The 17,068-nt window shown below is 48.1% G+C and overlaps 1 protein-coding gene across 4 annotated transcripts in view; it reads right to left on the bottom strand.

Annotated features, from left to right (window-relative positions):
• Positions 1 to 6,972, bottom strand: part of LOC115946681 (solute carrier family 41 member 3) — a 64,284-nt gene extending 57,312 nt beyond the window's left edge. For 2 of the 4 annotated variants that reach the window (XR_004549977.1, XM_034065896.1), the window contains exons 1-2: positions 6,826 to 6,972; positions 5,342 to 5,660 (exon numbers count right to left, since the gene is read on the bottom strand). Coding sequence is in view for 3 of the 4 variants with exons in the window: in XM_034065896.1 (XP_033921787.1) it covers positions 5,342 to 5,632 (291 nt within the window). In the remaining variant the exon portion in view is untranslated. Of the gene's footprint in view, positions 1 to 777; positions 1,171 to 1,496; positions 3,013 to 5,341; positions 5,661 to 6,825 lie in introns of those variants that run through there. The other 2 variants (XM_034065898.1, XM_034065897.1) reach the window with 2 other exon arrangements.
• Between the last annotated feature and the right edge of the window lie 10,096 nt (positions 6,973 to 17,068).

Below are 17,068 nucleotides of genomic sequence, written 5' to 3'. Positions count from 1 at the left end.
TAATGCCAGAGAAGCCAACGTACTCCAGTGAGATCAGAGCGCACAATATATCCTTGGGAAGCTCTGCCAGCGTTTTGATTTGTAAATCCACTGGCATGAGATGCCCAAACTAGCTCAGATTTTGCATTTCTACTCGTGCCCCAAGATGGGGCAGATTCTGGTTGTGGGCACAACGCTGTAAATCCAGCAGCACTGCGTGGAAGTCAGTGGAAGGGTAAATATTCCATCCTTACACCCTCCTCAGAATCTGGCCAGGGAGCACTCAGCTGGGAGTCAATGGTAATCTTTTGCTGCTGGCATGCCTCTCAGCACAGCATCTAAATGCCTTCTAGACCAAAGATTACATTAGGTTGCTTGCAAAGAACTGAAAGCATAAGCTTGCCTCTCAGTAAGACAGGTAGTTAATAACAGCCCTGACCCAGATCTCCTTATCAGCATTTTCTGAAGGAAAGAAACAATACCATGCAACAGGGGAATATGTGGCAGTCTGGTCCCAGCTGCTTCATAGCCGTTGTCATCCAAGTGTTCAGCCAGATACAGTAAAGGAAGCACCCAGTTCAATGCTACAAGTCTGAAATCCACTCTCCCACTTTAAAAGGAGCCCATGTGCTGATCTAAGGGAGATGGATAGTGTCTCCCTAGCACAAGAAAAGTCTAGAGCCCTCCTGCTGACTGGTTATAGGACCACATGTACTCAAACCAAACCCATATAGATACTCAAGGTCAGTGAATTAGCCCACCCTCTCACTACAAAGCAGTCTAACCACATGTACCTACCTGAACAGTATCCATTAAGAGGCCAGTAGCTACCATGCCCAAGCCAGACAGAAGGAACGGCAGAAAAACCTGGCTCGCAATGGAGAACGAAGTCTCCGGCAGAAACCCATTGGCCAGCCTGGTCACCTTGCATTTGAAACCTCGTAGCTTCTGACCATGGAAGCACAGTTCCAGTTCTACATTGGTGAGCACCATGGTCAAACACCGAGACCAGGACACCCCACAGATCCTCCTCGTAGGTCTCTTTGCTTCCAGCTACTGCAATGATGCCAAATTGCTTTATCTTCTTCTCCTCCTCCGAGCACGTCCAGAGGGCTGCAGCAAAGGTATCCTCCAAAATGGATTCAGCCGGGTTGACCCCAGGTGGCAGCAAACGGGACGGACCCAATTCCTCTGATTTATATCCCGGGGGGAATTAAAAAGAAGAAAAGAAGATTGTGGAGACGTCTGTGGACGAATAGAAACGAGCCCACACCCCATCCAGCTCCCACCACCTCGGTAAAAACCAGTAAGACCTGCTCAGGCTACAGCACTGAAAGAGTGACAGGTCATGCCAGAATCCCTCAGCGTGCTCAAACGCACTAGTGTCCTTTCTGCTCAGGTTACACTTCTTGTCAGCCCGCAGCTCGCCGTTGATACGATGGTTTAATGTGTAAGCCTGCTGCGAACCAGCCCCGGCTCCCTCACTCCCACCATAAGCAACGTTGAACTTTTCTCACTGTTCCAAGGCCGAGGAGGTGGGCAGTTAACAACCAGGATCGGTTTTGGATTGCCTTGAAGGTGAAGGAAGGTCAAAAGCAACACGAGTTCACGTTCCTCGCGACTGACGATCTGACGCAGGTCTGGAGTTCTGGCCAGTGACACAGCTAAGCATGGTGGTGAGAGAACAATGGGTGTTCTAGAACCTGGTCCTTGTTGTCCCTTCCGTGGTATCCATGGGAATGGAATGGTGGGGCTATGCCAGCCTTACCTCTGAACGACTGGCTTGGGGTGGGGGGAAATAAGCCAGAGAACCAACCAACAAGGTTGAAAAGCGAGCACCCTTATCTGCTGTCATCACTTCAACTTTCTGCTAGTTTGCAACAGCCAAGATAAGATTCATAGCTGGAGCTTATTTAAGGTAGCTCTGTAATCTCAGTGCACAGCAGGCAAGGCAGAGAAAGGGTGAATGTTTCCCTGGCATGCTGTGAACTGGGCTCCCTTCCTGTCCTAAAGGGAAACACATTGCTGCTGCACAGTACTGCCTTTAAGAGAGGGGGTCTCACCCCGGCATCTCCATGGTCAAACAGCCAACACAAGGTCAAGCACCAGAGCTGGACCATGGCTGCGTACAGCTGAAGAGTTAAGTGTCCTGGTCAGTAGAGACTTAAGCTCAAAGTCACGCACACAAGGAAGAGAGTTGGGGTGTTTTGTGGGGGCTCCTTTCTGATAGTGAATTTGGGCAAACTAATTGGATCTGAGGCGATTTAAAAGCACCATTTAGGATGGAAGGGTTTAGTACCTTGGCAACTGAGCTTTTTCCCTATCCAACCACAGGTTCAAACCCAGCCATGCCCCAGTGAAGGCAAATGGTGAAAGCAAGTATTCAACAATGGGCACAACAGATACAGGTTACTCAGTCCAGTTCAAATCCAGTGTTTAAACCGCATTGTCTTATTTACACTTCCTGTACTAATCAACCCCTTCCCTGACACCCTCTGCAGAGAGACCTAAAGATTAATGGCCTGTGGACTCTGTCCTTGTGACAGGGTCCCCAGCTTGGAGCTAAATGCATTGGCAGGGTTAGACAGAATAAAACATGTGTTTGCCTCACAGGTAAACAGGGAGATGGGAGACTCTATCTGTCCTCTGCTGCTTCCTAGGCTGATGTGTTGGTACAGCCATCTCCACTCCCAACGTTCCTGGTGTGGATGTGTGTCACCTCCAAGCTGAAAGCTAACAAAGGAATATATTTTGGCTAATATAACTGGGAAAAGAAAGCCCATAATAGCTGGCAGAAGGAGGCTAATGAAAACCCTGTAATAACCACACATGACCCAACCTCCTTACACCAGCCAGGAACTGAGAAATGACAGCATGAAGGTCCAATTCTGGTTAAATACTCACAGAGGCCTCAAGGAGAGACCCTTTCTGTGCATCCCTAGTCCTGTATGCCACCTTGTCTGCCAACTGGATCCCTGACAGGCAGAAACATGAACGTAAAGGAAACAGTAATGAGCCTGAATGACTCAAATGCCATTGAAACATGCCAGCAGCAATGCAGCCTGTACTAGGTAGGGTTTATGGGTTTACCAAGCTTCAGCTCTCTCTGTTTCCAAGCAAGCACCGTAAAAAGCCTTCAAGCAATGAATCAGTATGAAGGGAAGGTAATGGGCAGAGGTGACCTGTGTGTGTACACTGGGTGATTTTATTGCGTGTTTAAAGAGCCTCTGATAAAGATCCGCACCGTATTTGTCAGCATAGAGATGCATCATGTTTTCCTGGCACAGAGACCATATTTGTCTGCAAAGAGATGCATCAGGTTTGAGGAGAACACAGCTGAACAGTGGGATAAAGATCAGAACTAGATGGGAAAAGAACAAACCAACCAATTCATGGCTGCACAGCCTGGTACATCATAGCAAAACCTGGGGAGGAACACCGTGTCCCTGTGCTTTGTAAACCAGCAAACAGGTTGCATTGCCCTGGAGAAAGCAGAAACAGGCTCTTTGGTGGGCCCTGACCCTGGCCTAGGGCATCCATCCAACTCCACAGTACAGAAAGATGACAAAGTGCCAAAGAGCACAGTTTCAGATGGATCTTACCATCCCTGCAGAGAAGGGACAAGGGATAACAGGGAATGCTCTTAACAGTATGGCACGGTTAGCAACAGATAGGGTTCTCCTGATACCCGAGGCTCATGGGTGGAGGATGCTGTTCAGGAACCATATGTCCCAGTTGGAGAACTGTCATGCCTGACTCTGGTGGCTCCATTACAGCTCAGTTTGTGTGGGTTTGTTTCTTACCTTGCTCTTCTCTTCCCCGCTTTAGGGAAGGGCAGAGAAGAGAGCTTATGTGGAGAGATTGAGGGCAAGATGGAGAGTGCCTTGGACCCAAAGCCTTGCAGCATCTCCTGTTGTCCCACAGAAACAGCAGCAGAGGCCAGGACTGGCTTAGAAAGGAAGGGCAGCTCCTGACAGCAGCAAGTCCACACACAGTCCATGATCATGCCTGAAAAGTCACTGTGCTAACTGCCAAAGGGCTGCTTTTCCTATGAGATGCTGTATGGGTTGGTTTCCCAGGCTCTATGCATTAACATGAAAGCTGTTTGTGAGCTCTTTGCGTAAAACAGAAACCAGACTTTTGTGGTTTCAGAGGAGTATGATGCTTACTTCACATTCTGTTCATATTACTGGCCCAGTCCTTCGTAGAAATCAAAAAGAAACCCAAACCACACTCCCCCAACATCATAAACCCATCTGCAACCTATTTCATGCTTCAATATCTCACAATAGGTGGTAACACGCACCTAATGTCCAAGATCCTTAGGAATGGGCAGGTTTGAGCAGGCTGAAAAATGAAAGTGGCTGCTCAAGGCTCAGGACTCTCACAATGGCATCTAAGGACACAAAAAGCAGTTTGTCGCTGGGTCCTGGACTTGCCTTGGTGTTTTCTGATTGAGGAGGCATGCTGCTGGGTACTGAGTACATGGTAAGGTCAGTTAAGGATACTGTGTCACCCGTAAGCCTTCATAGCTCTTCTAGCTTAGGGAGATCAGCGCAGGGCTAACAGCAGAAGTACACAGCTCCAGATTTGTGCAAGCACAGGAGTCTCAGTGCCACTGTATCAGATAGGTTAGGGCAGTCTGACCCAACAGCTAGCCAGGCAAATAACCAGGGTTATCAAAAACACACGCAGCACTGAGATAGCCATTTATAACCTGGAAATTAACTGCAGCTTTAAACTAAGATTAGGTGCCTACCACTGCCTTAGAGCTCTGTATTGCTGCACCATAGGAGGAAAGGTCTGGTCCAGATTGTAACAGGATTAGAAATCGCACTGGAAGAAGACTCAAGGATTTGAGTCATCTGCTACAAAGCCTTGGAAAAGGATGTGGAGCACAAGCAGGGCCGGGCTGGTTGTGTGAAGCATGAACAGTGCTGGCCTGGGTGGCTCCTTGCACAATGAAGGAGGGGTTGCAGAGCCAGCCAGAGCTACATCCAGCAGTGATACAGCTGGAAAGTGCTGCACCACCACAGCCCTTGGGGCTGCAGCCCAGACACCCTCTACCCAGGACCAAGGTGAGACCTTTGCACTGGCCTGCACCTCCTGACACAGATGCCTCAGATCCTTCACGTGCTCTTTAGTCCATTACTGTCTTTTATCTCCAAAGAGAAAGGGCCAGAACACCACCACATGCTGCCTCCTGCACAAAAGCACGGAAGAGCTGACTTTGAAGGACATGTTGGTATGTGAAAGTGCTGCAAAATGTCCTTTACATCGCCATCCCCAGAGCAAATCCCCTGCCTCTGAAGAAAAGTTCCCCACCTATCCCAATGCCAGGTAGCTCCAGTCTTTCCCTTACCTGAACATGATCCAAAACCATGCCTGCCAAGACCATGCCAAGCCCAGCCAGGAGGTATGGCAGGAGCACCTGCAGGCAAATGGTGATGGCTGACTCTTCCTGTGCCTCTGCCATGGCTGCTTTCTCCTCGGCCAACAGCTTCTGCTGTGTGTGCAGAGAGACATCCTCTGCCTCCTGGCTGCCAAGTCGGCTCTCTCTGTGTTTACCCTTGCTCTTTGCTTTGTGCCTGGATCGCTCTCCATTCCTAGTCCTGCCCTCTTTTCTCCTCAGCCGAATCTCTTCACCTTTCATGGTGGCTTTCGTGAATCACAGAGTTTCTCTGAAAAACAAAGTCAGACACAAAGAGATAATGAGAAAAGGCATCAAATGGGTCAGAGGTAGGAAACTCTTTGGTGTTTTGCCCACTCCACTAACCTGGAGGCAAACTACCACCTACTTGCCATGCTCTAGATGCTCTCCTGACCCAGATACTGGTACTTAGTTTACCTTCAACTTTGCATTGTATCAAGTCCCTTTCTGTAACTGCATCTCTTCCTGAGCTCGTGTTCACACTGGAGTGCTGCTGTGCATCACGGATCTCATCCTGAGAACACCTAGAAGGATGTGGAAGATGCTGCACACAGCCTGAATTCTGGACCCAGCACTGGGAATCATGAGAACTGAGGAGCAGAGCAGAATCCAACCCCTTTAGGGCTGCAGTTGTAGCTGTGAAATGGAAGCAGGTCACATGCTAGCACAGAATCCCAGACTGGTTTGTGCTGGAAGGAACCTTAAAGTTCACCCAGTTCCAACCCCCTGCCATGGGCATCCACTACAGCAGGTTGCTCCAAGCCCCATCCAGCCTGGCCTTGAACACTGCCAGGGATGGGGCATCCTGCAGTCCAGCAAAGGACAGACATACCTAGCACACTACAGGTATGTACTACGTGCAGTAAGTAGCACCTACCACAGCACAGCTAGCTGTCCACCACTGCTTGACAACACAATTCTTTGATCTTCTTTCTCATCCGGATACTTTTTCCTCCTTTTGTGCCTTAGCTGACACACATGCACTACATGACTCATCTAGCTACAGAGAAGATGCCACAACCCCACTGCATCTTACAAGAAAAAAACAAACATGCACAATTGTTACTAGCCACCCTTTTCCTCCCATCACATCTCATTTCTTGATATCCTGTCATTCATCCTGCTTTCTCAGGCAGTGCCCCAAATCCTTCCCCATCACCTCCTGCCAGCACTCATCCGGGTTAACCACTGACAAATGTCCCCTGATGCTCTCGATTTCAGGACTGGCCCCTAGCGCCCTAAACCCCTGCACAATCAACCCTCTTCTTGCTCAATATCTGGGGAGCAGAGGAAACTGCTGGGAGGCCCCAGTGACGGCCGAGAGGGAAAGGAGGGACAAGGAATGGACAAAACAAAGTCCCCCCTGCGGGCGGAGGAACCCCGGCCCCAAGACCCGTCCCCACCCCATCGCTTACCGGCTCCTGGCCCTGCCCGTGGCACTGCCCTGCGCGGGGCTGCGCCCGCAGGGCCGCGGCAGGAACGGTGCCAACGCGGGAGGCGCCCGCCACATCTGGAGCGCGACGGCGCGGCTCGGAGCCCGCCCTGCTCGGCCGCGGGTTCGAGCCCGGCCCCCGGCCGCTCGGCGGAGGAGGCGGTGCGGTGCCGTGAGTGGCAGCGGGAGGGCCGGCCCCGGCCGCGCTCTGCGGCCCGGCAGCACCGCACCGGTACCGCTATGGTACCCCCATGGTACCCCCTTCGGGCACACCCGCTGCCACACGGGGACCGGGGGCTTGTGTGGGGCACTGGAGCGCTCCAGTGGGGACGGCTCCTGCTGGGAAACAGCCCCTGGAAGGAAGCGCTGGGGAGCGGAAAGGGGATGTGTCCAAACCCCCGGAGCTGCTGCCGCTCCGAGAGCCCGCGTTGATAGAGAGGGGGGACAAGGTTCAGCAGGGGCAGACGAACGGGAGGCTGCAATGATGAGCTCAGGAAGGATGTTTCTTCTATGGGGTGTTTGAGTTTGGGCTTTTTCTCTGCTTATCCTGGCATTTGTAAGAGCTCTTGTGTCAAGCTTCCTGTGCAGAGCCCTGCAAAAGCCACAATCGCAGCAAAACTCATGTTGATTTGATATATTCCCCCTCCCGTGTTGAATCAGCAGGTTAGAAACTTGATCATCGTATTTAAGCACACAAATCACATTAAGCACTGAAGTTAACCGCGCTCATGCAAGTGTCCTGACACATGCAGCTTAACTCCCAGGAGAATGGAGGGTGTTGAACCATACCTCAGTACCAGAGCACTCCTCTATCCTGCTGAAGTCTCGCAGATGTCATGCTACACTAAAGGGCTCTTGGTGACACAGTGGTGCCTCTGGGCCTGCGAGTTCTGGCTCAAAGCTGGGCACACCAAAGGTTTTGGTAAGTGACAGTAACAAACCCTTGCAGCTGCTGCGTGTGGAGGGTGCATGTTAACTGCTAAATGTCACTGCTGGGATGTGAGACTTGGATTTCAGCTCACTCGGTGTAATTTTATGTCCTCACTTCGCAACTGATGCTTCCCCAAGAGCGGTCCGAAGATGGTGTTTGCCTGTGGGAAGTAAGAGGGGAAGGGATGTGGATTAAGAAAATAGCACTCTTGCCAAGACAGTTTTAGAGCTGTTAAACGTGTTCTGCTATCACTTTACCACTGAGCTTCAAGAAGCATCTACAGAGCAAGCAGAAAGTCTCCTTGGGGCACTTGCTTGACAGGGGCATTTCAGTACTGGTTCCAGCTGAGGAACATCACCATTCTGCAAAGGATCTAACCTGGGTCTAAGCAGCAGTTACACCAAGAGCTCTCAGCATCCTGCCAGATCTGCTTCTGTGTGCAGAAGACATCACTGTTGTCTTCATCCCGCAATCACTGGTGTCTCACTAGTGGGTATCACCAGCGACACAAAGCTTCTTTCTCAGAAGACAGATCCTGGCTTTGACGTAAGGGAACAGTGGCTGCACCCTGATTGCAAAAGGAGCTCCTGGGACTCTCTAGATAGGATAACTCAGCTGCTCCCTGCAGTCTGGGAACTGTTTGTGGCCTAACACTGAGCAGCCTCATGCTAAAATGTTCTCACTCCCCACTGAGAATCCATGTGTGCTGCTTCCCTCTGCTCTCTCACACATGTGCAGGTGGAAGCAGCAGTTACAAGGGTGTTTGAGGACTCTCTGCACTCAATTCTGTTGTTCTCCACAGTGCTTTGAAAGACTGTTTCCTCCAGTAGGAAAATAAAAAGTAGTTTGGTATTCCCTTCTTTTCTTCCATGTTCCTTCATTCCTGGACTTCCTTTCCAGGAGCTATTCATAGAGTCATAGAAGAGTTCGGGTTGGAAAGGACCTTAAGATCATCCAGTTCCAACCCCCCTGCCATGGGCAGGGACACCTCACACTAAACCATGGCACCCACGGCTCTGTCCAACCTGGCCTTGAACACTGCCAGGGATGGAGCATTCACAACTTCCCTGGGCAACCCATTCCAGAGCCTCACCCCCCTAACAGTAAAGAACTTCTTCCTTAGATCCAATCTGTTCCTCCAGCCAAGCACAGGGGAATTTTACAGCTTTTTCCAGTATTCTGCCCAGAGACATCACATTTTTCTTCCCATTTTCCTGGTATAAAACAGCATTTCTTTGGTGACTAAGGACTACGTTCATCAAATCTGAATCCTGATTTATGACTACAGTCAGCCCTGGTGACAGCCTATGTGTGACTGCTGGGCCATGCAAGCTCCCATGTCACTGCTGGGACTGTTCTAAGGCTGCTTCATGGCTCACTGGCTGTCGTCCCATCACAGAACACATCTCTGGGTACCCAGTGGCTGCACTGCAGTGACGCATAAGAAAATATAGTTTATAACCTTTATCCTCTGTGAGATAGTGTCAGCTAGTGGGGCTTGAAAGGATGATTTAGAGACCTGTGTGTAAATAGAAACAGGCAATGCAAACCTTATGCATGAGGAATACTTACTAACTTATAAATATGGGGTTTTAAGCACAGGAAACACAGCAGGAACTTCCCAGAGTTGGGCAAAGGTTTTTCTCCTTTATGTCTTAGTTGAAGGAAATGGATTTTATTCTGTTAGCTTTTGGACCAAATAATTTACAGATCATTTACAGGTCGTAGAACCCCAGCCTGGTTTGGGCTGGAAGGGACCTTAAAGCTCCTCCAGCTCCAACCCCTGCCACGGGCAGGGACACCTTCCACTGCAGCAGCTGCTCCAAGCCCCTGTGTCCAACCTGGCCTTGAGCACTGCCAGGGATGGGGCAGCCACAGCTTCTCTGGGCACCCTGTGCCAGCGCCTCAGCACCCTCACAGGGAAGAGCTTCTGCCTTATCTCTAATCTCAATCTCCTCTCTGCTATCTTAAAGCCACTGCAATTGTGAGTTAATTTTGTTCCGGTCTCCACCTCCTTCTCTCTCTGTAACAAAGTTCCTGGAAGTGCAGATGTTTGTGTTCACCAGTGGTACTTCAGAAGATTAGAAGTGCCATCTACCTACCTACCTACCTGCCTACCTACCTTCTCTCAGCACCTCCCCTTGCCAACAGGCCCCCAGTACTCAGTTACCCTTGGGACAGTTGTTAAGCCAAGTTATAATCACAGCCTTTCACTCAGGTTTCCTCTATGGAAATCAGCCAGCATAGGAGAGCAAAACCAGTATGAAGATCTGCTTTTTGCAGCTCTTACTTAATCTGCAGCACAACAGGCCTTTGTCAGACTACTCCATAGAGGAATAAAGCCAGCCTAAATCACCATGCTTCCCAAGCTTTCTTAAGGGCTGAGAATTACTTGTACACACGCTCTAGGCTGCCAAGGACAAGAGGAAGCCTTTCCACTCCCCATCTGCCATTAGATGGCAGCAAATGAACGTGGAATAAAGGCAAACGCAGCTCTGGAGCTCAGTTTATCCCGTGGCTTGAGCAGGGATTTCAAGCTTTTCACTTCTAGGTCAATGATTCAAATCTGGCGCAGGTCAGGAGGGGCCAGAGATCTTTATAACCCGGCAGCTGCTCAGCAGGCTGAGCGAGGGCAGTCTGCAGTATCCGATCCTGTGGGTGGGTGTCCATCCCATCTCTGGCACTAATGGGTACCCTCTTGATACAGCAACAAAGAGGAGGAAGATGCTTCAAATAGATCGAATTCTCCTCCCTGCACTCCAGATGATTCGACCAAGGGGAGCACTCCTCTCTGTGCACAAGCCTGCCCTCGGTAATGATGCCAGAAGAATGTGTTGGCTCCGTTCCTCCTGTAAGCAAATAAGGGCCCAAAATGATCTCATCCCGGACAGGAGGGTGACAGTTGGGGTCTTTTCAGCAGATAGAATTAATTTGTTATTAATTTGGGTGATGATATTCAGATAGACGAGTGACGGCGCCATGAAATCCCATTGAACGTGTTGTAACACCTATTTATTTACAGCCTCCCGAGCTGCAGGGACAAACCCCATCCAGCACTGCCTTACAAGGTGACCTAATTTGGAAAAGAGAACAGATAGAGAGTTTTCTCACGTTAGGAGATACCTCACTGTGACTCCTTCCCTTACAAATGCAAAACCCTGAGAGGGACTGGAGCAACTGATACTCTCCAGAGAAACCCATGAGATAAGACATGAGCCTAGCAAGCACGTGATTGTGATATAGTTCAAGCCCAAATGTGTATCGCTCAGCTTGCTCTGTTCAGATTTGAGGATCGTGTCACTACATAAATCCCTTTGGGCAGCTGGGCACCCCTCCAAAGCACAGATTTCCCTTGCTGCTAATGAATCAGCCTCTTTTGCTAACTTACCTCCAAACTCGTTTACTTGGAAACCAAAGGAGCTTAGGGAACAGGGTTCTCTCCATGCATAACAATGACCTATTTTAGATCCTTCTCCTCACACAGTCATGGAGAAGGGGCAGCACGAGAGAGTGCTTCTATCCAAAAGGCATTTCCTGGAATCGGTCCTAAACAATGCTGGGCTATTTCCATTTTGAGACCTGACATTTCGTGGTGCCAATGCCGCCACGCAACAGAAAATGCCCATCCGAGCCAGGAATGGGATCCAGCTGCTTCATTCCAAGGACACGCACCCAAGGCCTCTGCATACATGGTTGTTATTCTTACAAACAGCCCCCTTCCCATGGAAATCAGTAGCACGCAATGGGAATGCTTCACAGCAGTCCTGAAGCAGGATGGCAAATGGGACTAAGGGCATGTTTTCCACCTCTAGGCATGTTTACATCATTGGGCTTTCTCAGGTATCATAACCAATATGGTACAGGAAACAGCCATGCATTAGGGAATCTGTCCTTCCTCACCAAGCCCTGTGCTGCTGGAAAAATGTGTCTGGTATCCCAACAAGGAATGCTTGAAAACAGGAATTGTTTCACGTTCCATCTCATCCCCAAGGTGTCAGCTACCGCCTGAGACACTTCATGGTTTTCCCATTTTTTTTTTCTTAAAGAAAAGTTCACTGCTGCTAATTCCCAAGTTATTTTCATTGATGAGTCACATCTAAACTCTTCCATTACTTTGACTAACGGCACACTCAGCTCTCTTAGTGACACACAGCACAAACCTTCTTCCTGCTCTCCTGAAACAGCCCTATTCTTTGCTGCCCTTGCAGGGTCCACATCTCTCCATCACTGGCAGCTAAGGCTACTGAGTCAGAGAGGGAGAAAATAACAATAATAATAGTGTTCTCCTAGCTACCAAGAAGCAGCTATTCATTTGGCTTCATCTCCCAGATTTACTGATGGCAACACCAAATAGGCTCTATTCAGGTGATGCCATTTTCAGCATTAAAAATGGACTCATCTTCCTGACCCCTGCAAATTCAATAAGATATCATGATGAATGATTACTCTTAGTCATCTCAGCATGCTTAATTTAGCATAACTGCACCTTTGCTAAGGAACAAGATGACTCTATTTGTGCCAAGCACTGAAATTAGTTCCCTGTAGTGCACATCAGAACATGAGTAAAAGCTGGCAGTACTCAGTGTTTCTCTGGCTCCCAGTTTGTAGTGAGCACCTCAAGATAACTTGCAGAACCATTCAGGAATGTTACAGCTGGACTATCTTGATCCAGGACACGGTCTTGTGACTGGTAACACTCATCTGTGGGTTTTTAGGTGCTTTGAGTATGATGAAGGCAGCAGTTGGAAGCCTTTCTCATGGGGTGAAGGAGTAGGTAACAGGAGCGTCATTTCTGCCATTCAGTTGGTATCTGAATGATATCTTGAAGCAAGGTGACAATCCTTTTACTGTGTGTTTTTTGTAGCTGTTAAAATAAACCATCTTTCAAAACCACTCCGTTTTGCAGAATGTTGGGCACTATTGACTATATTTGAAGCTATATTATTGCCGCGAAGGAAAAGGAGCAAAGCTATCATCCAGCATCCTTTTTGCCCAGAGAAATGCCTCTTATTTAAGAGGAATTAAATCTAGACAGTTATTCTTAGGGCACAGCTTTGCCGAAGTGATTTTATTAAATGACTTACAAATGAGCATTTTGAAATGCCTTTCTGGTTTGTTGGGATGTTTCCTCAGGCCACCGTTTCCTTCTTGCCTTTTGGTAATCTGTATTATGAGTCTTTACATTGGATTACTTAGCTGTTTGCTGCTGGAAATAACAGCAAACATTCCTGTCTGAGCTCCTTCCAGAAAAGCTGAATCTTTCTGGAGAAGGGATCTGGGAAGCCCAAACATTATAGTTTAGCAAAACAAGGAACACAGTCAAAGTGGTTTGGGATTTCTGAATAGCAGAGGGAATTAGTGAAGGCAAGAAGAAACCCCTTCACTCCCAAGTTACCAACTACAGTTGTATGCAGGGCAATAGTGGCTAGGAGTCATTAGAAGCTAAGGATTGCTTGGTGGCATCTGGAAGGAGTTGTTGGTCTGAGTCCAGCTCCTGCTTGACAGGTGTCCTAGAGATCACCATGAGAAATGGCCTCAAGCTTGGCCCAAGTCTACGAGTGGTAGTAGAAAACGCAGGCTCAAAGCTCAGCCTTCATGCTACACGAATACTGAGCGCGGACACATTCATTACCAAAAAGAGGCTTTTAAAAGTGCATTTATAGCTATAGACTTTCAGAAGCATTTTTTCTAAGTTGTTTTCTAACAAGGCAGGTGTAGTTTGTGTAGCCTGTCACAAGGCTTACCCAATCCATATGCAAACTGCACATAGTTATTATACGAATGCACTTTAATCCTCAAACATCCCAACACAAAACTCCCATAACACAGCACTTAGACCTTTTGGAAACCACGGGAGACACCAAGCTCAACCCAACTCAGCCTTTCTCCTCTCCACCCCATGGCTGAACATGAGGCACACACCAGGACATCTCTGACAACACCCTCTTTACCCAGCCAACTGTTGGTCACCAGGAAAACATCATATTACCATTGCTGTAGATCAGACACACAGAACTGGTACAGGTTACCTTTTACATGCAGAATCTGTTTGTCGGCAGTGTAGCAGTGAAGATGTATTAGTAGCATGAGAATAACAGAGACATGTTTTCTCCCTCCTTAGTGCTTTCTACCCAAGGACCCTTGGGCAATTTACAGGCTTCCTTAAACAGATTATTGCAAGTAGTATATTGAAAAGAAGATAAATGTTACATAAATGTCCTGATTCCATTATTATTAAGCCCAAAAAGGCAGATTACGTATCCAGACTCAGTCTACACCAGACTGCAGGACAGCGCAAATAGTGAGTTTTTACTTCTCGCCATCCATTAGAACACATTCCAATGCTCCTTCCCAGCTGTAGGCCTGCACACCCATAGACTCTTGCTCACCTTCCCATTTATTTATGCAAGCCCAAATCTCAGCCTCTCCTCAGTGAAAACCACCAGCAACAACTTGTTCAGCATCTCCAGTTCTGTTTCAGTCACGACTTTTCTCCTTTCTCTCCCACACAACAAGCAAAGCACCAAATTCCCTCTGGTTTCTTTTCCCCACCGATGTATTCTCCTCCACAGGAAGGACAAGGGGACAATCACTATAGCCCTGAGCTCATCCTTAGCCTCTGCAGCCCTGCTCGGAGCATCTCACCTACAGGAAGAGAAAATCAAGGGGGAAATGGTGTGTCCCTGCTCTGCAGCTCATCAGCCTTTCCATGTATTAGGTAGGTTTGCAGCAGCCTGAGGCTGATCAGGTTCATCTGGGGCTATGCCAGGCTCTCCTGAGAAATAAAGGTATTTATTTATAACTGGCTTGTGAGATGGAAAACTGGTTTCTATATTTAATAGGAAGTGCTCCGAGCACATTAACCATAAAAGTGTTGGGCTTGGGGAGCTGTTGGGTTCTTTAGAGTATGAGCTATTACACTTACATATTTCTAGGTCTAATCATTCATGGATCCAGGTTTGAATAGCACAGCCATTGACTGCTGAGAGAGGGGCTAATCTATGCTCAAGCCCTCAGAAGATCCAGACTGAGAATGGTACAGTCTGCAGGAATGGGAGACAGGAACTTCCAAGGTTTTACTGAATCTTGTTTTAATTTTAAAGAAAGAAAACTAGTATTTGAATACACTTTTGATGCTGTGTGCTGCAGCCATAGGTACCGCTTGAACCCCTGTCCTATGATGCTATAGGTATCTTCCGCATTTTTAAGCCAAATTCAAGGGCACATTCCCATCTAAACAGCAAGGGTAACTTGTTTCTGGCACAGAAACACTGTACCAGATCTTTTGGGGGGATGCACACTTTGATTTGTTCAAGTATTTCTCATAGCTGGGAAGTCACTGGGTACCTGCAGCCAGGTGATGCAGTAGCTGCCATGCACATCTGCAGGTCACAGCTGGATGCAGGCAGATGCTTTGCTCACAGTTGCTGCTGATGCCAATGCAATGCAGCATCCCTGGGGTCAGCCTTCTGCAACCATAACACAAAGGCACAAGGCACTGTGAGAGGAGGGCTGTCAAACATGGGTGCAGATGGAAGGAATAAAGCTGTGATGATCTCCCAGCCCCAGCCTGGGTAAGGTGCATTCTTCAGCTTTGCATCACCATTTCTTCTCCAAAGGTTTGCAGTGCTGATCTCCCTGTCCTGCAGTGAGCTGCTTTAACATCTGGTCCCAGGCACAGGTACATTCCAGGAGCAGGGGACACTATTTCTGTGTGTTTCCTTCTACCTGGACCAGTGAAGCTTGTTTTGAACCTCACTTTCTATTTGTGAAAGACTTTGGGGGTACTTGGCTAAATTACATCCACAGATCTCCCTTTACAACTTGGGTTGTTCCCCTTGAGGTACATTTAAGGAAGCTGATAAGCAAGGTTTTCTATCTAACTCATGTGAAGCTACAGATGTACCAGCAGAAGACCGCAAGCAGTAGAAGCATTTTCCTTGTTTAAAGTCTGTAACCCCTAGATTCCATCTCCTTCCATTAGTTCCTGCTCTCTTGTTGTCTAGTTCCTTCTCCCTCATAATGAGGAACAAGTCTCCAGGCTCAGACTCTAACCTGGAGATCTCATGCTGACAGAGTATCTGGGCTTGACCCATCCAAGTAGCTTAGAAATGTGATTACATGCAAGCATATTTATGTAAGATTACAACACACGAGACCAATATCATTCTAGGAAATCTTGTTCCTTCATTTGCAGCCTGGACAAGGGGAAAAGACAACATGTTCTGGTTGGCATGCCACCACTCATTTGGTGCATGGAAAAGCTGGGCTCCTGAATGTAAGAAGTGCATGGACCAAGTCTGCAAGAGTGGATCAAGAGCTGGCCTGTGGGTATACAGTCCACATGCTGCCCCTGACTCTCATGCCAATATGCTGAGAGCAGCCATCACATCAGCTTTTAAGGAAGCTGCACCCTCAATATTACCTAAACCTCTCTGTGCCTCTGGCCATAAGCAGAACTATTGCTTCCCTTTATCAGCAGTGAGTGGTTTATATTAGATTCAAAGCCCTTCTGATTCAGAAACAACGAGAAGTCGGAGCACATGTTATATGCTAAGTAGCTATTTAAAGTGTTTACCAAAAGCTTCGATATGACCCTGAAGGATATGGGCACCACTGCACACTTGAGAGGCAGCAAGGTCCACCTATTGGGAAAGACAGCTTGGAAGAGATCAGGCAGAGCCACATTTACATGTGCTGTTTGTCTGAGCAGCAGTTCAGCCTTCTGTGTTTTCTCATTTGTGATACCAGGATAATCTCAGTTAACAACTGAGTGTGGTAAAGCCTTCCTGAACATTAAAGAGAGAAAACCTGTAGACACATCTGAGATTGCATTTATGGATTTTTACTCCATTAGTAGTTAACTTCTGCCACAAATAGGAACCAAACCACCTTTGATATCTTAAGGTGAGATCTATTTATGTATTTCTGTGCTAAGCAAAAAACAGAGTCCTTGAAATGATAGGCAGATAGGTTTCTCTGTTTGGACATGAAGGCTAATAGAGCACCAAACTGCTGAGCACTGGGTGTTTAATGCTCCCCTCTGCCACCAAAGAGAAGGACTGGGGTGAAGGGAGCCTGCCCTGCTCCATGTGGAAACTGAGCTGGCAGCAAAGTGGTTCAGAGTAACAAGAGCCATAATAGGTAGTAGGTCCTGAGCTTTCCATATCTGTGAGTGGAGCCCACGGCAGCAGTGGCGGCAGTGCATTACATCTTGTGATGTGCTCTGCAATAATAAGCCTGAATGGACACTGACATTAAGGCTGGAGGGGGGAAATGTATTGCAGTGTGCAGT

Source organism: Melopsittacus undulatus, chromosome 9, assembly GCF_012275295.1.
Source record: "Melopsittacus undulatus isolate bMelUnd1 chromosome 9, bMelUnd1.mat.Z, whole genome shotgun sequence".
NCBI classification, from domain to species: domain Eukaryota; kingdom Metazoa; phylum Chordata; class Aves; order Psittaciformes; family Psittaculidae; genus Melopsittacus; species Melopsittacus undulatus.
This window is presented reverse-complemented; position numbering and strand designations above follow the sequence as displayed.